The sequence below is a fragment of the Nerophis ophidion genome, linkage group LG08 (assembly GCF_033978795.1).
Source record: "Nerophis ophidion isolate RoL-2023_Sa linkage group LG08, RoL_Noph_v1.0, whole genome shotgun sequence".
NCBI lineage: Eukaryota > Metazoa > Chordata > Actinopteri > Syngnathiformes > Syngnathidae > Nerophis > Nerophis ophidion.
Window position 1 is genome coordinate 69,173,335 of NC_084618.1, and position 21,803 is coordinate 69,195,137.

Sequence of the window (21,803 nt, forward strand, 5' to 3'; positions counted from 1 at the left end):
AGATCCCGGTCAGATGAAGCCATCAGGACCACATCACCTGCAAAAAGAAGAGACCTAATCCTGCGGTCACCAAACCGGAACCCCTCAACGCCTTGACTGCACCTAGAAATTCTGTCCATAAAAGTTATGAACAGAATCGGTGACAAAGGACAGCCTTGGCAGAGTCCAACCCTCACTGGAAATGTGTTCGACTTACTGCCGGCAATGCGGACCAAGCTCTGGCACTGATCGTACAGGGAGCGGACCGCCACAATAAGACAGTCCGATACCCCATACTCTCTGAGCACTCCCCACAGGACTTCCCGAGAGACACGGTCGAATGCCTTCTCCAAGTCCACAAAGCACATGTAGACTGGTTGGGCAAACTCCCATGCACCCTCAAGAACCCTGCCGAGAGTATAGAGCTGGTCCACAGTTCCACGACCAGGACGAAAATCACACTGTTCCTCCTGAATCCGAGGAGGCTGAAGAGAGTGATCCCACGATAGTTGGAACACGCCCTCCGGTCCCCGTTCTTAAAGAGAGGAACCACCACCCCGGTCTGCCAATCCAGAGGTACCGCCCCCGATGTCCACGCGATGCTGCAGAGTCTTGTCAACCAAGACAGCCCCACAGCATCCAGAGCCTTAAGGAACTCCGGGCGGACCTCATCCACCCCTGGGGCCTTGCCACCGAAAATAAATACGAAATGTAATTAATTATATTAATGGCCACAGAAAAAAAAATAGTTATGACAAAATGTTTTGATGATATCAAAACAATGTGCTAATAAACACAGAATAAATAACCGTTTGAAACAAACATGTAGAATACATGTATAAAGCAATTATGTTTGTTTATTACTTAGTATATAAAATGTGCAAAATATATTTAATATCTTTAGGATATACTTTATTAATTTAAACTTCATTTGAGGAAATTAGTGTTTATTTTATTTATTACATTTAATTTATCTGAGTATTTATGGATGTAATTATGTATTTATTTTGTAATTATATTTTCAATATACTATGTATTATAATAACATATATACTATAATATATACTGAAGAAATTTGGTTAAATAAGGTCATCATATATTCTGTTGTTGATAAAGAACCAGATTATTGTAGTTGAGTGATGGGGCAGGACATTATACACTTTTGCTCATTCCTGCTACATGTTATTTAGGTTTTTTTTACCTTGTTAAAATTGTATAGAAAGAGAGTCTTTCTGGTTGTTGTGATCAAAATAAGTGATAAAGTCCAAGTACAATTCAGACCATTAGTAATAACTACAGTGTTGAATTTATAAACCATAATATAAAGGTTTGATGTTTGCTTTTTTTCTTTAACAAAGCAAAGCCCAGAGGTCCTACTCGATCCACTGCTCATTTTTTATCAGCACATTGCAAAAATAAATTCAATTCATTATTAATGAGATATACCTGTATTATTAGAGATAGCACTAATTTGCTTTGTCACTTATAGTTCAGCTAAATTCAACTAAATTATTCATCAACATTTAACCACATTCTTAATTGTTTCTGTATTCCTTGGAGTAAAAAAATACTTTAGTGTTTTAGCCAATCACGTTAGGTTATGAGAGGTCACCTGCTGGTTGTTTAACAGGATGGTCCATAACGATGCCCATGGGCTGGTACACGCTATTTAACAATGTGGTGACGTTGCCACCATGGAACTTGTTCGTTCTCATCACTTTGCTGGTGTAGCGCTCCGACCAGTAAATGTTGTCTTCAAAGATGGTCATGCCATGTGGGTGCTGGAGGAACTGGTGGCCACAAAAATGTGCTTTAACTTTAAATCCCCTTATAATATCTGTTAATTTGAACCCACCATTTCGCTCGCCATGACTTGATAGCGGTTTTTCCCGTCGTAATCGCAGTAGTCGATGTATTTGAGGTAGGCATCTGCAAAGTACACCCTGCGTGTGGTGTAGTCCAGCGCCAAGCCGTTGGGCCAGTATATCTTTGTACTAACAATGACTTTTCGCATGACCCCATCCATGTCGGCCCGCTCGATCCTGGGGTTCTGACCCCAATCCGTCCAGAACATCATGTTGGTACTGTGAAATGTGAACGAATGTTTTGTGAACAAGCAAGTAGGCAAAAATATTCCAAAATCATGTGGGCTTACTGGTTACGGGGGTCTAAAACCAAGCCACGGGGGCTTGTGACGTTTTCGGTGAGGAGCACTTTGCGGAAGCGACCGTCCAGAGTAGACACCTCGATGTTCTCCAAGACAGAGTCGGTCCAATAGAGATTACGGCCCACCCAGTCCACAGCGATGCTCTCTGGCACCATCAGACCACTAGAAAAAATCTAGAACAAACGAAAGCCAGACATTGTACATAAACTCAAGGGATACAACATTAGGGACAGCGTGGCGCAGTGGAAGAGTGTCCCTAGTTCTATCCCTACCTAGTACCAACCTCGTCACGTCCATTGTGTCCTGAGCAAGACACTTCACCCTTGCTCCTGATTGGTGCGGGTTAGCGCCTTGCATGGCAGCTCCCTCCATCAGTGTGTGATTGTGTGTGTGAATGGGTAAATGTGGAAGTAGTGTCAAAGCGCTTTGAGTACCTTAAAGGTAGAAAAGCATTATACAAGTACAACCCATTTATTTATTTTATCATTTAGGTACACCTGCACAAACTGATTAAATATATCATTATGTTCTATTGTGGAGTAATGTATTAATTTGTTTACTATAAGTCATACTTTTTTTTTGGATCACATTCAAATTGTGTGTACTTAGGGTTAAAATAATAAGTATGCAAGTAGAACATATTATTATGAATATTAATTGCTGAACAGTTAATAGATTGAAACTACTAATTAAATAATTAGAAAAAAGCAATTAAAAAAGTATAACAATTAGTACATTTCCCTTAAGGGCTAAGTATAATAACAATATTTGTAATAAAACATACAATTATGAATATTATTTGATGAAATTTAATTACATATTGTTACATTATATGTACTTATTATAAATACGTAAATTTCCCCTGAGGGATAAGTATACTAATAATAATAATAATAATGGTAATAGAACATAGAATTATGAATATTAATTGATGAACAGTTAATAACATAAAAAACTAAACTACTAAAAAGGCAACATAAAAATATAAACAACTAGCCAAATACTCTGTATGTAATATAATAAGTATAAGATCTATATTTTATCATTATTACTATTATAACTATATCATGGAATATACATAGTTGAATATCAATTGATGAATACTTCTATATAATTATTGTTTATAATACACAATAATAAATTTAAAAAAAAAGTAATACAAATGATCAGTTAATTTTACTATATGGATTACTATAAGAATTATAATAATAAAGTAAACATGAGTCATTTAAAAAATGTTACAGTTTAACCTGAGCTGACCCAATTATTATTATCATTATTATGAATATGAAGGATTCCCAGTGGGCTACATTGTGGTCACCTACGACTATGCGCTTCTGGTTTTCTTTGTAAAGTAAAAAAAAGGTTGTTTTAATGAAAATTGACTGACTCACTCCATATCAACTTACTTCCTTTCTGTCAGTTCCATTCTGGTAAGCACTCCAAATCTTCTTCAGGGAGGCGTCGGCCCAGTAGACCCTGGAAGTCACGCGGTCAAAGTCCACGGACACTATGTTTGAACCGCTCACCACTGGACTGATCTGTGGGGGTTTTGCGTTGATCCTGTTGGCAATGACCTGGCTCCGCTTGGCCAACAGAAGTACGGCTGCAAGAGGGTCTAAGAGGGGGAATAAGAGCTCAATCATATGCCTTAGATGCTGCATTCGCTCCTCATGTAAACCCACCTGTAGCTTTGCAGGTGCGTCCATCAGGCTCCAGGAGGTAACCATCAGAGCAGTAGCAGCGAAAGCTTCCTCTCTCATTGTAGCACTTCTGGCTGCAGAAACCCGGGATCAGACACTCATTGATGTCGTCGCAGGTCTTGGAGTCGTTGAGCAGCTGGAAACCCGGGAAACAGTGGCACTCCGCCCCATATGGTCCTTGAATGCAGATGTGGCTGCAGCCGCCGTTGTGTAATATACAGTCGTTCTCATCTTTGTGAAATGAGGCAACAGACAATCAGTATAAAACAATCGAGCCTATTGTTAGTATTGCAAGCTTAATTGGTGCATTAGAACATTCAAATTGTGTGTACTTAAACAGTCCTTTAATGTCAATGACACTAATACCGATGCTAATAATAGCATGGCAATAATATACTATTACACAAAAAATAAACATATACATTAATTTATTATGGTAATAATAATGATTTGTTGAAATATGAATAAAAATGGACGAAAAAAGAAATTCAAAAAATTAAAAAAAAACTTGCGAATTCCCGTTGCCAGATAAGTATAATGACAATTGAGCCTTTTGTTAGTATTGCAAGCTTAATTGGTATATTAGAACTTGCAAAAGAGAGTGTGATAAATTCCCTTACATCGACTTAAGAAAGGGTCAATTCCGTACAATATAATACAATTAAAAATAACAAAGCTTTCTTAATAAAGGGTAAAAAGTAAAATATTTATTTTAGTTACCGTATTTTCCAGACTATAAGGCACACCTAAAAACCTCACATTTTCTCTAAAGCTGACAGTGCGCCTTATAATCCGGTGCGCCTTATATATGGACCAGTATTGAGCCACAACAGGTCTCGCAACTACGGTAAGCAGCCACTGATTTCATTTTACCCCGTAAAAGAAGAAGTGCGCTTCTTCTTCTACGATAAGCAGCCGCCGACTTCATTTTCCCTCATGCTGGGATATATGACTGCGGGAGCCTTGCCGTTTTTGTGTGTTTATGTAAAGACCCCCAAATTGCTCCTATTGAGAGACACGCTTACGACGCAGAGTTCAAACTCAAGGCGATCAGTCACACAGTAGAACACGGGAATAGAACAGCAGCGAGAGAATTTAACATTAACAGCAGTGACACTGCCTCGTTTAATGACGACTTCGACGATACCGTATTCGCCCAACTGTTTAATTCGAACACCGAAGAAGAAGAATTTGAGGGATGTGTGGATGAGGAATAACTTAATAAAGTGACCTTTACATGTTTATTATGTGTGTTGTGTTGTGTTGTGTGACATTATCGTTTGATCAACTATTTCGAGTGTTACTATACTGTGATTGCACTAACGTTTGATTTACCGTAATAGTATCAGACTGTTTTTTTACGTGTTTATTGAATCGGGGAAAATAATAAAACAGCTGTTTATTCACTTGTCAGAACGCTGGTTTGTAATCTATTAATTAAGTTTGACTGACCTATCTAACTGTTTTGTTGACATTCCCTTTAGCGCATCTCCATCTAAAGGAATCATATCGTAACCCCAGGCTCTACTGTAGCGTCTATTCTATGCGCCTTATAATGCGGTGGTGCGCCTTATATATGAACAACGTTTTAAAAAAGGCCATTAATTGAAGGTGCGCCTTTTAATCCGGTGCGCCTTATAGTGCGGAAAATATGGTACATTTAGTTGGAAATAGGGTTGCCCAATATAGACAATATACAATAAATATTTGTCCAACGATAGAGGTACGAATATTATCGTCATATCGTGACAATGCAGGTTGATAACACATTCTAGTTGTGTCCCACAAAAATAACTGTGTCAAGCGAATGAAGACGAAGCAAAATGGCGGCGAATGTCCCTTTACACTGCATCTTCTAAAACACTGATCCTCTCCTCCATGGCGGAAAATAAGGGAGCATTATCACTGTATGACTCGAAGACAAGTAATAGCTAAACATGCTACACTATCCACCGCTAAGCTAGAGCTCTTGAATGTAAGCAGGGGTTGGCGATTTGATACAAATATCGACAGTAACTATACCAAATATAGTATCTGTATGTGGTCGATACTAAAGTAAGAAAATCAATATTTTCTATTGTCACAAAATTATTTGTTGTAATCTTTGTTATTCTACACAAACCCAGGCGCCAAAAGGAGTTTTTGCTTTTTTTAGTTTTTTTGCGCGACTTTATTACAAATGTTGTATGTAATAAAAGGGAATAATTAAATAATTTAAACATTATTTGACATTGTAACCCCTTATGTGTTTTAGTCAGATTACATATTTGATCAAAAATGTCGTCATCTAAATATCCTTAACATTTTTAGTATGAACAGGTATGGCTAATACTGCCCCTGTAGCTACTTGGTATTGGATCAATACCCAAATTTGTTATATCGGCCAAAACTAAAGTATCTCAACAACAAAATAAGTGCTCATTACTTTTAAACCGAAGTGTAGATGAAACAATGTTAAAGTAGAAAGTGACCAAATATCAAAAGTAAATTGTGGAAGTGGAAGTGGAGTGGAATAATAGTTTTGAGAAAAAAATAGAACTGGAAATGATAAAACATGTTAATGTCAGCAGCTAAATCAGGAGAGTTTTAACCAGTTTTGAAATGGTTCTATCATCATTCGTAAACCCGATTATGTCGAGATATACATTGTCTGTAAACATATACACATTTTAGGCCATAGTGTCCATCTCTCGTTTGACTCATTTTTTAATTTGTATGATTTAATCATTTTTAAACGTTATTTAAAATACTCTTCGAATCTATTCTGATGGTGAAATTCCATATTTATTTATAAAGCGAGTCATACCAAAGACTATAAAAATGGGACCCATTACCTCCCTGCTCGGCACTCAGCATCAAGGGTTGGAATTGGGGGTTAAATCACCAAAAATTATTCCAGGGCGTGGTCACCGCTGCTGCTCAATGCTCCCCTCACCTCCCAGGGGGTGATCAAGTGTAATGGGTCAAATGCAGAGAATAATTTTGCCACACCGAGTGTTTGTGTGACACTCATTGGTACTTTAACTTTTAACTTTATAGAAAGGTCAAACGTAATAACAAATAAATACTCAAATGTCACCTTTTATCATGGAGTAGAGACCAAGCTAACACTTTGGCCACTTGCCTTGACTCACATATGAACTTGAAGTGCCATCCCATTTCTAACCCATAGATTTCAATATGATATGGATTCACCTTTTGCAGCTTTTACAGCTTCAACTATTCTGGGAAGGCTGTCCACAAGATTGCGTAGTGTGTTTATAGGAATTTTCGACCATTCTTCCAAAAGCATGTTGATGAGGTCACACACTGATGTTGGTCGAGAAGGCCTGGCTCTCAGTCTCTGTTCTAATTCATCCCAAGGGTGTTATATTGGGTTTAGGTCAGGACTCTGTGCAGGCCAGTCAAGTTCATCCACACCAGACTCTGTCATCTATGTCTTTATGGCTCTTGCTTTATGCACTGGTGCACAGTCATGTTGGAAGAGGAAGGAGCCGGCTGCAAACTGTTCCCACAAAGTTGGGAACATGGAATTGTTCAAAAAAAATTTATATCCTTGGGCATTCAAAGTTCCTCTCACTGGAACTCAGGGGCCAAGCCCAACTCGTAAAAAATAACCCCACACCATAATTCCTCCTCCACCAAATTTCACACTCATGTTCCGTTCTCCTGGCAACCTCCAAACTCAGACTCGTCCATCAGATTGCCGGATGGAAAAATGTGATTCATCACTCCAGAGTACGTGTCTCCACTGCTCTAGAGTCTAGTGTCGACGTGCCGACGCTTTGCATTAGACTTGGTGATGTATGGCTTAGAAGCAGCTGCTCGGCCATTAAAACTCATTCCATGAAGCTCTCTGCGTACTGTACGTGGGCTAATTGGAAGGTCACATGAGGTTCGGAGCCCTGTAGCAACTGACTGTGCAGAAAGTTTTTGCACTATGCGCTTCAGCATCTGCTGTCTCCTCTCTGTCAATTTATGTGGCCTATCACTTGGTGGCTGAGTTGCTGTTGTTCCCAAACTCTTCCATTTTCTTATAATAAAGCCGACAGTTGACTTTGGAATATTTAGGAGCGAGAAAATTTCACGAATTTGTTGCACAGGTGGCATCCGATGACAGTTCCACGCTGGAAATCACTGAGCTCCTGAGAGTGGTCCATTCTTTCACAAATGTTTGTGGAAACAGTGTCCATGCCTAAGTGCCTGACTTTATACACCTGTGGCAAGGCCAAGTGATTAGGACACCTGATTCTGATCATTTGGATGGGTGGACAAACACTTTTGACAATATAGTGTAGTTTCGATTGGCTCTTTGCAAATTAAAAAACAACAACAAAATAGAAGAAAACAGCCAAAAAGGAAAATGATGCTAGAAAATTATACCCTGCATCTTTTGATAGTTTTCATGGAAAAAGATTGGACATTTCATTATGAATGAAAGCAGAAATAAAGATGACTTACTGCAGATGGGTGACTCGTCAGCTCCGTTAGGACAGTCCTTCTTGCCGTCGCACACTTTGTCTTCCTCGATGCACACCTGGTCAGTGGGACACATCCACTGGCTGCCGGGACATTTGAACGGAGGTGTAGGACAGTTCTGTTCGTCGCTCATGTCCCGGCAGTCGTTTTCGCCGTCACACAGCCAGTATTTGGGGATGCAAATCTTGTTGGGGCACTGGAAGTAGCTGGCACTGCAGGTCACAGGAGGGCAGGAGATGTGCTCGTCGGAACCGTCCTCGCAGTCGGGGTGGCCGTCACACTCCCAAGTGTCCGGCACGCAGACGCCGTCGGTTTGACACTGGAACTCGTCTTTGTGGCACAGGCCCGGCCCTCGAGTGGCTGGGCGGACACAATGGTTGTCATTGTCAAACTGCATTTATTGCTTCATGACAGTAACAAATCCTCATTTTCAAATACAAGAGGGTTCACTTCACTTACGACAGTCTCGCTCATCAGAGTGGTCCCTGCAGTCAGCCACGCCGTCGCAGCGGTAACTTTTGCTGACACACTGGTCGCCACTGACGCAGGCGAACTCATAGGAGGCGCAGGAAATCTCTTAGCATGGAGAAAACCGCGCACACATTCATTATCACCATGCAACAAAGCCAACAACTTTGACAACAAATTAGTTATTTCTACCGCAGTCTTTCTCATCCGAGCCATCAAAGCAGTCCTGGTCGCCATCGCACACGTAGGAGTTGAATATGCAACGGTGGTCGGGGCACAGGAAGTAGGCAGGCGGGCAGGTGGTGATGGTGGAGTCTGAAGTGAAGACAGCATATTGTTGACGCCATCCAACATGGAGGATCAGTAAGTGCTATGATCTTCCGGTAAAACGGTGTATATATTTTTGCCTGTGTCCTATTCAAAATTGATTTTTTATTTTTTTATTTTACACGATTCCCGATTCAAAAACTATTTTTTCTTGATTAAAAAGGATTCTCTATTCATTCAATAGGATTTACCCCAGTTTGCTGACATGCGAGCAGAGTAGTAGATTTTTGTAAAAGGCTTTTATAATTGTAAAGGACAATGTTTTATCAACTGATTGCAATAATGTAAATTTGTTTTAACTATTAAACAAACCAAAAATATGACTTATTTTATCTTTGTGAAAACATTGGACACAGTGTGTCTCCAAGCTTATGAGATGCGATGCAAGTGTAAGCCACTGTGACACTTTTGTTCTTATTTTAAAATTTTTATAAATGTATAATGATAATGTCAATGAGGGATTTTTAATCACTGCTATGCTGAAATTATAAATAATATTGATACTGTTGTTGATAACATTCATTTTTGTTTCACTACTTTTTGTTTGTTCTGTGTCGTGTTTGTGTCTCCTCTCAATTGCTCTGTTTATTGCAGTTCTGAGTGTTGCTGGGTCAGGTTTGGTTTTGGAATTGGATTGCATTGTTATGGTATTGCTGTGTATTGGTTCGTTGGATTGATTAAAAAAAAAAAATCGATTTAAAAAAAAAAGGGAATCGATTCGGATTCGCACGTGAGAATCATGATTCGTATTCCAATTGATTTTTTCCCACACCCCTAATATATAAAAATATATATATATATATATATATATATAAATATTTTAATTTTCTTAAATCAGTTACAAAAAATAATCACAATTAATTTAAAAATAGATTTTTTGACACCCCTAGTAATTATGGTAACATTTTTGCTATTTGTGTTTCACGCTTATAAGTGCTGTCTTTGGCCCTGTGAGGCAAAAGGTTTGGGCGCCCCTACTTTAAAGTACATCCAAGTTTCATTCCTCTAGTATTGTCCCTGGACAAGATTATATAAAGGGTTTCTAAAATGTGCCTAATGTGTGGGCTTGACGTGAACTTACTGCAGTTGTGCTCATCCGAGCCGTCGCCACAGTCGTTGTCGCCGTCGCACAGCCACGCTTTGGAGACGCATCTGTTGTTATCGCAGGTGAATGTGTTTGCCGGACAGGTGGTGGGCTCCTGAGTGGGACAGTTGACTTCATCCGAACCATCGCCGCAGTCGTCGATGCCGTCACAACGCCACCCGGACAGGATGCAGTGCTTGTTGTTGCAGGTGAAAGCGCTGGGAGAGCAGGTCGCTCCTTGATGATGGGATGTAATTGTGACTAAGTTTGCTACGATTGCTGCAACGATTCCCATACATTCATTTAACTGTGTACCAGTACATGTGTGCAACTCGTATTTAAAGGTATGAGTCATCAATATTTGTTTCCACAGCGTTTGTAGAAGTGCAATTGCAATATTATGTCAAAAATTGTATTTGTTAAATGTTTGTACAAGTTTAAATCAATCACAATGCTATTTTTATTTAGCCTTTCAATGGGCTCGTCCCTTGTATGATAGCATTAATACTGTATAGTTGCATTTCTTTTTTCATTTTTTATCAAGCTGTATGTCATGACCTGTCAGTCAGGTCATGTCTAGTTTTGTTTGTTGGGTTTTTTTCTAGTTTTGAGTCTATTTCTGTTTCAACAATCTTTCCTTTTGTTTACTTTCCTGTAGCTAGGTGCGCTGATAAGACACTCTGGTTTCTGTTGATTGATTAGTGTCTCTACCTGTTGCCGCCCCTCATCACTCCCTTTGTATTCTGTTGTCACCCGGCCTGAAATGCTTGATCAATGTTTGCCACTAGCAAGAGGTATGCCTCACGCTACGCTAAAATAGCTTTCCGTAAGTTTTTGCATATTCTTTTCAGTTCTTTGTTATTAGCCTCAAGCTAAGTTTGGCCTTGGGCTTCCTGTGCACTTCCGGGCGACATGCAGTTTGTTTTTGTATTCATGCCTTGCCATGTGGAACTAAAGAAGATTCTTATCTGCATACTTGCCAACCTTGAGACCTCCGAATTCGGGAGATGGGGGCAGTTGTAGCGTCCCTGAAGAGTTAGTGCTGCAAAGGTTTCTGGGTATTTGTTCTGTTGGGTTTATGTTGTGTTACGGTGTGGATGTCCTCCCAAAATGTGTTTGTCATTCTTGTTTGGTGTGGGCTCACAGTGTGGCGCATATTTATAACAGTGTTAAAGTTGTTTATACGGCCACCCTCAGTGTGACCTGTATGGTGTTTATCAAGTATGCTTTGCATTCACTTACGTGTGTATGTACAAGCTGCATGTATTATGTGACTGGGCCGACACGCTGTATGTACGGAGGAAAAGCGGATGTAACGGTAGGTTGTAGAGGACGCTAAAGGCTGGGCCTTTAAGGCATTCCCCCAATATTGTTGTCCGGGTGGTAATCGGGAGAAATTCGGGAGAATGGCTGCCCCGGGAGATTTTCGGGAGGGGCACTGAAATTTGGGAGTCTCCCGGCTACCGGAAAAATCTGGAAGGTTGGCAAGTATGCTTATCTGCATGCTGCTTCCTGTCTATTTGGCATTGTGAGAACACCGCCATTGCAGCAAAGTGACCAGAATGTAACACTGTATTGTCGATTTAACATCTTTCCGACTTCAGATGTATTTTAGTGTACTTCCTTTGTGCGTGCCTAGTTTAAAACTACCTCAAATTTAAAAGGACTGTTTATTCAGCTGCTGAACAAAATTATAACATTCAGAGTGGGCAAAAAATATATGTAAATAAACCATGGGTGTACAAAGTACAGCCTGTGTAACAGTGCAATGGTAAAATTCAATAATACAGCAAAACGATATATGTAACAAAAAATATATTTTACTAATACTAATAACACATATTTGCCTTTAAATATATTTATAACTTTTTTTCCCTTTTTAAAAAATACATGCGTCATAGTCATTTATGCAAATACCAGTACTATGATGACGTCATATTGATTCTAACGATGCCACAAATAGATTGCCAATCTGTGGGAAACACAGCGCTGTGATGTTAACGCACCTGTGCTTGTGCAGTTGGCCTCGTCAGACTTATCCACGCAGTCCAAGTAGCCATCGCAGCGGTAGGAATTGGGCCTGCATCGCCCCTCGTCGCACTCAAAGGCGTAGTCGCCGCAGTTGTTATCCGGCGGTGGAACACTGTCATCCTTTACGCAGTCCATCTGGTTGACCTGTAGCTTCATGCCGTACGGGCAGCCACACACGCGGCTGTAGGACGGAGTCGGGAAGCAGAAGTGGCTGCAGCGCCCATTTGCCACTGCACAGCGACTACTGATACCTGAAAGTAGAAAAGTCACATGGCAATCAGCAGGTATTCATTGGAGGAGTGTCACAGACGTCACTTGACGGGAACTTACTACTGTAGAGGTCAGCTGTGTAGGCTTTGACATTCAGAATTCCATTGATTCCTTGTCTGATTATTATGTTTCCTCCTCCATCCCTCTTCCTCATCTCAAATATCGCTCTGGTACGTGTATCAGACACATACAGGTAGTCTATGGGGCACAAATAAACGGTTTAAACCTACGTCTGTTTCATTAGGTTACGTGACATCAAATAACATTAGCAGGTGTACCACAACATTAGGTACACCTAATTGCAACATATACAATTAATTATCACATTGCTTTAGAAATTCTAGCATTACCTATAGAACTATATCAGGTGGTAATCGTTACGTTTCAAATAAACCACAACATAAGGTACACTAACAATCCAGTAAGGTGCAATATCAAATTCACACAAAAAAACTGCATCTGCAACACTATAATTTTTCATGAAGAAGTGTAATTGAATTTAATATATCAAGGTATATTCATATTTTGAAATGTGATGATATTCGATTTAATTAATGCATCTATTTATGGCTGCAGCTATTGATTATTTTAGTAATTGAGTAATCTATCGATTACTTGTTCGATAAATCATGTTATTAGATAAAACACACTATAGCCTGAATATGTATTTTGGAGAAAATAATTGAGGCAAACAACAATTTGAAATTGCACTGTCACATGTGTGCATTAATAAAGCATTGTTATGATAGCCAATGCAATACAGACCACTGCAGACACACCACGGCTCTTTTATGCACTCTATTGCAGTGGCGGTGTGGAAACTACAGTATGTCTGCGTGTTTAAAGTTCTGGGCACTCCACGTTCACAGGATTTGATCAAATTGTTTTAGTTACACTTTTTGAGCGATTAATTGAAGCAACAGAATATAAATCAAAGCTTTTTTCTAACTGGTTTAGTCGTTGCAGCCCTACATTGTATTAGCGCCATTATATTATGCAATTTTTTGTTCAAAACTTGGCAATTGTTTTGGATTTTGGAATTGGGAACATGACTAAATGAGTTATTTATTTAAAAACTATACAGTATATCACAATTCTTTAATTATTTTATTCTGATTTAATTTCATCAGTATATAATGCCTGCACTTTTCTATTGTATAGTAACATCTATATCAATTATTTATACACAACTGTTTGTGTTTACACTAAGAGCTGTTTCTCAAATTTAGTTTGCCATTTAGTTAGGCAAAATACTGCAAATTGCAGCAATAATGTAACAGCTTTTGTTTGAGCATGTGCAAGTGTGCCTAATGTTTTGGCCATTGAATATATGCTTCAGTAATAAGAAAAGAAACCTGAATAAACAGTCAGCGAATAGGGTTGTGTGATCCGTCCAATATTGCTGAAGGTCTGCCTGTTGTTTCCTTGAAAGTCAACGTGTCCAATTTGGTCCAAGAGGGAGTCGACCCAATACAAGCGCTCCTGCCTGTTGATGAAGCCCATAAACAGCCTGATTATAAACAGCTGCTTCTTATGGATAGTGACTAATCTTGCCTTCTGCGTCTTACACATAGTCGAGAGAAAGCGCATATGGCTGCCCAAGTGTTTTATTGACCAGTGGAACTGCATTGCTGCCATCAGTGTAGCCCCTCATGATGACGGCCGGGCGATATATGTCGGCCCAAAATAAGTAGCTACACACACACGCACACACACACACACACACACATACACACACACACACACATACACACACACACACACACACACACAGAGGCAAGGAGACGACACCTATCATATATTTCTTAAAAGAGGCGGAGGACCCAAATTAATGTCTCCAAATGAAGACTCACCCATCACCGGGATGTACTGCAAGTCCCTTCGGGATCCTTAATCCCGTGACGATGTCACTCATAGACTTGTCTATGATTCTGAAGGCCACCACGGTCTTGTAGGTGTTAGAGGTCCAAAACAAAACTTTGGAAGTCCAATCGTAAGCCATGGCATCGATGGAGCCAACCCTGTAGCCAGTCAAAATCTGTTGAACTGAGAGAAGAATTCAAATTGTATTGTCAATTAGGTGGAACACAAATTGGAATACAAAGCAGTAGCTCTAGGCAGCCACCTAGTGTAGTTTAAAAAAAAAAAAGAAAAGATGGCAATATCTGCATTTTGAGTCTGAATGACTAACAACTTTATCGAACTCTGCCTGTGCCTTAAAATGGTTAGTGTAAAAATCATGCGTGTTACACTTGATGTACTATTAATGCTGACTATTCTGTTTTCTCTTCACCGCTTAATGACATCAGTGGTATAATTTAGATTTATTTCAAACGCATAATGTTACAATATGGTACATGGCATATTTCCAATTTCTCATTACAACATATCTGAAAAAGGAGTAGGTAGAGTTCATTTAATCCCGCCCCTTTTCCATTTTATAACAATCTCATACATTTGTTTGTTCACTTCCTGTGCTCAATTTGTAACACAAATCAATAAATAGATAAATAAATAAATATTGATTTCGTTGCTGCTGCTGTGTATTGCGATACACTTGCTGATAAATGACCCTGTGGTAAAAAGCGTTTTCCTTCCCACTTTCTCATGCACCCACAATCATGATTAAAGGTTAAAAATGCATGTGTTACTGTATACTGTATATAATATGTGGTATACTTTATTTAAAACGTGATACATGGTCCGTATCCAGCAGCATTATCTACCTCAGCGTGCGCTTTAAATAGGGAGCACGATTTTTTTTCCACTTTTTCATGTACTTCAAAATATTATTAAAGGGGAACTGCACATTTTTTGTAATCTTGCCAATTATTTATAATCCTTATGAGAGACAAGAACACCTTTTTTTTTTTTTTTAGGATTCTGGTGTCAAAAAATAAAAACACTACAATGGGTTTTCCCATTGTAGCCTTCAAATTCCTCTACAACAACTTTAAAACCCTCCTTCAATGTTTTAAATAAACATTGCAAGTAAATATATAATGTAGTAACAGACACGTTCATAACAATGAATGCGTGCTCCTACTTCCGGAAACAAATGCGTGTTTGTTCTAATAATGGCAGACTTCGTAATAGACAAATGAGGATTCACAACCTTATCTTTTTAAAGCTGAATATACAGAGGATGAACTACTGGTTATAGAAGCGAGTACATAGTACATACAGTACATACACTGTAAAGCTAGCTGTGTACAAACAAAACATGAAATGTGGGCAAATACTTTACAGATACTATAATATGATTGTTCATGTTTTCCAGTTAGTACAGATTGGTGTCTTATCACATTGTGTAGTGCATTACAAACTCAAAAGCCATTCAGCTGCTGATGCAAAAGATAGCTTACAGCTAAATGCCCTCGAAAATGTGTTACTACGCTAGAAAAACAGTTGCCCAGTGTTCGCCCTTACAATAACAATGTCGCTACAGCTTGGGTATTATACAGGTTACGTTACGGAACATAAATTAAGTATTATTGGCGGTTTTTGGATGCAATTTCAAAAGTGGTTTTAAGGCAGAATTTATTGGAATATTAAAATGCAAAAAAAACCATCATCGGCGTGGCGCAGTGGGAGAGTGGCCGTGCGCAACCCGAGGGTCACTGGTTCAAATCCCACCTAGAACCAACCTCGTCACGTCCGTTGTGTCCTGAGCAAGACACTTCACCCTTGCTCCTGATGGTTGCTGGTTGGCGCCTTGCATGGCAGCTCCCTCCATCAGTGTGTGAATGTGTGTATGAATGGGTAAATGTGGAAGTAGTGTCAAAGCGCTTTGAGTACCTTGAAGGTAGAAAAGCGCTATACAAGTACAACCCATTTATCATTTATATATGTTCTTGTCCCTTATAAGGATTGTGAACAATAGGCAAAATTCCCCAAAATTTCAGTTCCCCTTTAAAGTTGAAGAAATGCACTTGTTATACTCTATATAATGAGTTGTTCGTATCCAGCAGTGTTATCTACCTCCACATGTGCTTTAAATAAGAGCGCACCAATTTTCTTTCTACTTTTACATGCACCCCAAATCATTATTTAAGTAAAAAAAAAAATGCACTTGTTATACTGTATATAATGAGTGGTCCGTATCCAGCAGCATGCAATTTAAACATTAGCGCACCATTTTCCTTTCTACTTTGTCATGCACTTCTAATAATAAAATAATATGTTTTATTATATATGATTAATAATGTATTTTTTAAAAATAGCACCAATTACACACTGCTTTCATTCAACGCCATGATGGGGTAATAGCAACACATCAACTCTCACCGGTGCCATTGAGGTTGGACTTATAGATCAGGCCTCTCGACCTGTCGTTGTAGAATAGAACCTCATCTTGCCCGTCAAACTCTACAGCCGAGCCGGAAAAAGACGAGGCTAGCCCTGTGAGGGGAAGGGTGATGTCTTCCTGGAGGGACACGGTGAGCGGGATCCCTCGCAGGGCTACAGAGGAGGCCACCAGCAAGTAGTGCTTTACCTCTGTTTACAAAGAGATAGGATTAACCGTGTACTACCCAACACTTTTCTTGAGGAATATGGAAAAAGAAGTGTATTAATTCCCCACTGAAGCAACTGTGAAAGTCTGATTTCAGGTCGTAACCGTGGCGACACTTGCAGCGGTATCCCAAACCGTCATTGTCTGTGCGGTGGCTCAGGACACAAATGTGCTGACAGCCGCCGTTGTGCCGTCCGCAGGGGTTCATCACTGTCGGATGAGGTTGATCAAGTCAAGCCAAACACTGTTCGACTTCGGAGGTTTGTGTACTTACCAACAGGCTGCAGGGCCGAGTGGGAGACGACAACATGGCCCGGTCGCTTGGCGGTACGAAAGAGGAGCGCCGGGTTGCTGCCGTTGAAGCGGTTGGCTCTCACCAACCCCATCTTGGTCCAATCGGTGAAGAACACGTGGTTCTCGAATACAGCCATGCCGAAAGGATGTGGAGACTGGGTTCCACCATTGAGGACCACTTTCCTGCACGGAACGCCACACAATGGCCGTCAAACACAGCAAACAATAAACTTCTCAACAAAAAAATAATTGTTACCTGTCCAAACCATGATAAGTGACAGTTTCAACTGTGTCAAAATGGCTGTCAGACCAGTAGACCCTCTTTGTGATTATATCAACGCTAATTCCGGTTGGTGTGCCAAGCCTGGTCTTTACCAGCTCCACACGGTTGCTGCCGTCCATAAAGGCCCGCTCCAGCTTCATGTTGTTATTGCTAACGCCCATGTCAGTGAAGAACATGTAACTGCACGCACAGAAACAAAGTAATTAGTCAAAAGTGCCATTCTGGACATGCAGAATACAATCACATGCAGCAACACAATTTCATAATAGCCTCATACGAGTTTTTTTCATTTTACCCCTCTTCTGAAAAGCATTTACCTACAAATCAGTTTTTGTTTTTTTAAATCTGGTAATATTATTGTTAATAATATTAAAAACATGAAAGAAAATGTCATTTAAAAAATAATGCGATGAGTTGGCAACTTGTCGCTGCCTTACGCCGAGTGCACCTAAGATAGACTCCAGCACAAGCCTTAAAAAATGAATGGACAGACGAATACTTTGGTTTAATTTAATAAAAAATCAAATACATTTGATTCAAAAATTACATGACTAAAGCTGGGATCTCAAACTCAATTTACCTGGGGACCACTGGATGCAGAAACTGGGTGAGGCTGGGCCGCGAGAAAAGATTTCTTAAAAAAATCCAAAATGCACTTTTTAATGAATTCACCTTCTTTGAATGGCTTTCCCTCCCTAGCAACATACTTGCCAACTCTCGCGATCTTTCCGGGAGACACCCGAATATCAGTGCCCCTCCCGACAATCTCCCGGGGCAGTTATTCTCCCGGTTTACACCCGGACAACAATCTTAAGGGCGTGCTGTGATGGCACTACCTTTAGCGTCCTCTACAACCTGTCGTCTCGTCCGCTTTTCCACCATACAAACAGTGTGCTGGCCCAGTCACAGGTTCTATGAGGCTTTAGCAGACCTACGGAAGTGACTACAAGAATACTTGATCAACAGCCATACAGGTCACACTGAGGGTGGCCGTATGAACTTTATCACTGTTACAAATATGCGCCACACTGTGAACCCACACCAAACAAGAATGACAAACACTTTTCGGGAGAACATCCCAGTTGTTTATACGGCCACCCTCATTGTGGGCTGGCACGCTTTTTGAACAGGTTGTAGAGGACGTTAACAGCAGTGCTTCCACGGTGCCCCCTTAATATTGTTGTTTGGTTGAAATTCAGGAAAATTATTAACCCTGGAAGGGCACTAAATATTGGGAGTATCCCAGAAAAATCGTGGGTATACAAGTATGACGTTGTAAAGCGCCATTCATGTAAAACTTGTGGGCCACACCAACATTAAATTCTCATATTAAGGTGCGGGCCACAAAATAACGTCGCGCGGGACGCAATTGGCCCGAGGGCCGCGTGTTTGATGCCCCTGCTCTAAAGTGATCCTAATCAATCAATCTGTGTTTATTTATATAGCCCTAAATCACAAGTGTCTCAAAGGGCTGCACAAGCCACAACGACATCCGCGTTACAGAGCCCACATAAGGGCAAGGAAAAACGTACCCCAGTGGGACGTCGATGTGAATGACTATGAGAAACCTTGGAGATGACCGCATATGTGGGCACCCCCCCCCCCCCCCCTCTGGGGAAGACCGAAAGCAATAATAGCATAATATTGCAAAAGTCCAGTCCATAGTGGAGCTAACATAATAGTGAGAAAATCTTATCTAGAAAATAAAATGATCGTACATCAGATTTGTTTAATGCAATAATTATAAATCTGACCATGTAATTAAATTAGAATGATATTAACTTAAACAGATGAATACAACACAATGGATAACAAATTGAAATCAAAAGTTTATAATAAATGAAATTGAAATATCTGGTTGTATCCCCGAGAGGGACAAGCGGTAGAAAATGGATGGACAGACAAATACTTTAGTTGAAATTAATCAAAAATGTAACGAATTCAATTCGAAAACTACATGCCTCTAAATTCAATTAGAAAATAAAATTACCGTACATCAGATTTTTTTAATGCAATAAATAGCAATCTGACAATTTAAATAAATTAGAATGAAAATAATTAAAACAGATGAATACAATACAATGGATAACAAATTTAAATAAAAATTTTTGAATAAATGAAATAAAAAAATCTGGCAATATCCCAGGGAAGTATAAGCGGTAGGAAATGGATGGATGGATAAATGTAAAATTACAAAAAAATTATACAATCCAGAAAGTGTATTAATTATTATAAAATAAGTAAATCTGAAAATGTAATTAAACTCAAATTAAGCAAAAGTAAACAAAAAAAGAATTAAAATAAATAAAATGAGTTAGAGAAATAAATAAAGTATAAAAAATATTATTACAAAAGAAAATTAAATGAATTACTCCTGGAAGGGAAATTGCAATGCTTGTACAGTCGTGCCTCACCACATCGTCCTTCAAATTTTGCAGTCACATTGCAGATTTTTGGGGGATATTTTTTTATTTTTCTAAAGCTTTGTGAAGTGAAGTGAATTATATTCATATAGCGCTCTTTCTCTAGTGACTCAAATCGCTTTATATTAACCCAATATCTATTTTTTTTACCTTTAAACCAGTGTGGGTAGCTAAAGTGTCTTGCCCAAGGACACAACGGCAGTGACTAGGATGGCGGAAGCGGGGATCGAACGTGCAACCCTCACGTTGCTGGCATGGCTGCTCTACCAACCGAGCTATACCGCCCCTATCACAACGCCCCTGTCGTTGTTATTGGCTGATGTCAACATTTCGGCTTTTTCGCACTGTGTTTCTTGCTGTTTTCTTGTTTGTTTTTAAGTAAAAATGTTTGCCTCTGGCCAATGACATTCGAGTCACGAGCCACAGATGTCTGCTGTGCAGCGGATCTGAGGCTGAAGAGAGAGAAACAGAGATGTGCAAGCGTGTTCCAGGGTTAAAATGCGTGCCTGTTTGCCGGTCTGCTTATCATTCTCCGGGTGGAGTTCTCACTGATGTCATATTAATATTTTTTTTTCTAAGATTTTCACAATGGACCGGTAGGGTGCCAAAGATCTACTAGTCTATCGCGGTCGACAGTTATGCGACCCCTGTTCTAAAGCATGTTCTAAAATTATGAATGAAACATTTTCAAGCACATAAAAGGCTAAGTAAATGACCAGTCAATACTATAGTATTGGCCACTGGAGAACACTAAACCAATACGAGCGTGCTGTTCAGTCTCGTGCACACTGATTGGCTCAGCCTCAAATAGCATTACTATATTAGATTAAAAGAGAGTAACTGTGACTAAAGGGTAGTACTTTGTGTGTGCATGGCTCCCACAATGTTAAAAAGCATATTTAGAAGGTCAGAAAATATTTTTTTATGCTCCAGTTATATTTGATTTATAATTAATAATTCCTACTTTGCGTAAATTATTTTATCGCGGTAATGTCCGTAACCAATTAACCACAATAAATAAGGGTGGGCTGTATATTTGCTGTTGTATAAGTACGCGACACAAAGAACCAAGTGCGTAAGTGTTACAGCACACATGCGATCTCTTTTCAAATTTGCGCCCTAACATAACATATCGACAAACAGAATGTGTGCAGCAGAACGACAATTTAAACCCACCCCACTGTGGGGTCCAGGACCAGGCCATGAGGACTCTGCAGGTTCTCAGCAACCAGCGTGACTCGATTCCCTCCTTCAAAGTCGCACACGTCAATGCGCTCCACCATGGCTTCCAATATGTACAATTTGAAGTTGATCCAGTCCACGGCCAGGTTCTGCACATTCTGGACTGCAGTAGTCAGAACCTCCCTAATGTTACCTCCATTATAGTTGGTGGAATACACCTGGGGGGAAAAAGGCATGTTAGTATGCAAAGGTTGACATTATCGTTTTACATGTTCCACAGGACCCCATGAAATAAAATGTGGGGATCCCCGAGGTTCAATATTAGGTCCCATTCTTTTTAATCTCTACATGCTGCCACTTGGGGACGGCATCAGTTCCCACAGTGAGGTTGATGATACACAATTGTACATTGCCGTCTTTCCTGATTACTTTTTGGATTATTGACATGTATACAGTCCAGAATTACAATTAAACCCATGTCTAATGTTCTTCTTTTCAATAGATACCCGTTTTAACTGCATTTTAGACATCAAGCCATGGATGGCAGTGAATAACAAAGACCCACGGTGAGGCGGCATTTAGTCACTATGGCCCCCACCT

General features: G+C 39.8%; 1 protein-coding gene across 1 annotated transcript in view; it reads right to left on the reverse strand.

Moving 5' to 3' along the window:
• The window catches only part of LOC133558458 (low-density lipoprotein receptor-related protein 2-like), a 64,696-nt gene that overhangs the window by 32,009 nt on the left and 10,884 nt on the right, over positions 1-21,803 (reverse strand). Inside the window, exons 13-31 of the mRNA XM_061909840.1 lie at positions 21,198-21,421; positions 17,572-17,778; positions 17,296-17,498; positions 17,091-17,231; positions 16,796-17,005; positions 14,362-14,554; positions 14,077-14,202; positions 13,864-13,994; positions 12,569-12,706; positions 12,214-12,489; positions 10,205-10,444; positions 8,989-9,111; positions 8,788-8,904; positions 8,311-8,688; positions 3,832-4,080; positions 3,556-3,764; positions 2,135-2,319; positions 1,835-2,063; positions 1,592-1,769 (exon numbers count right to left, since the gene is read on the reverse strand). Coding sequence (XP_061765824.1) covers positions 1,592-1,769; positions 1,835-2,063; positions 2,135-2,319; positions 3,556-3,764; positions 3,832-4,080; positions 8,311-8,688; positions 8,788-8,904; positions 8,989-9,111; positions 10,205-10,444; positions 12,214-12,489; positions 12,569-12,706; positions 13,864-13,994; positions 14,077-14,202; positions 14,362-14,554; positions 16,796-17,005; positions 17,091-17,231; positions 17,296-17,498; positions 17,572-17,778; positions 21,198-21,421 — 3,757 coding nt within the window. The remainder of the gene's footprint in view (positions 1-1,591; positions 1,770-1,834; positions 2,064-2,134; positions 2,320-3,555; positions 3,765-3,831; positions 4,081-8,310; positions 8,689-8,787; positions 8,905-8,988; positions 9,112-10,204; positions 10,445-12,213; positions 12,490-12,568; positions 12,707-13,863; positions 13,995-14,076; positions 14,203-14,361; positions 14,555-16,795; positions 17,006-17,090; positions 17,232-17,295; positions 17,499-17,571; positions 17,779-21,197; positions 21,422-21,803) is intronic.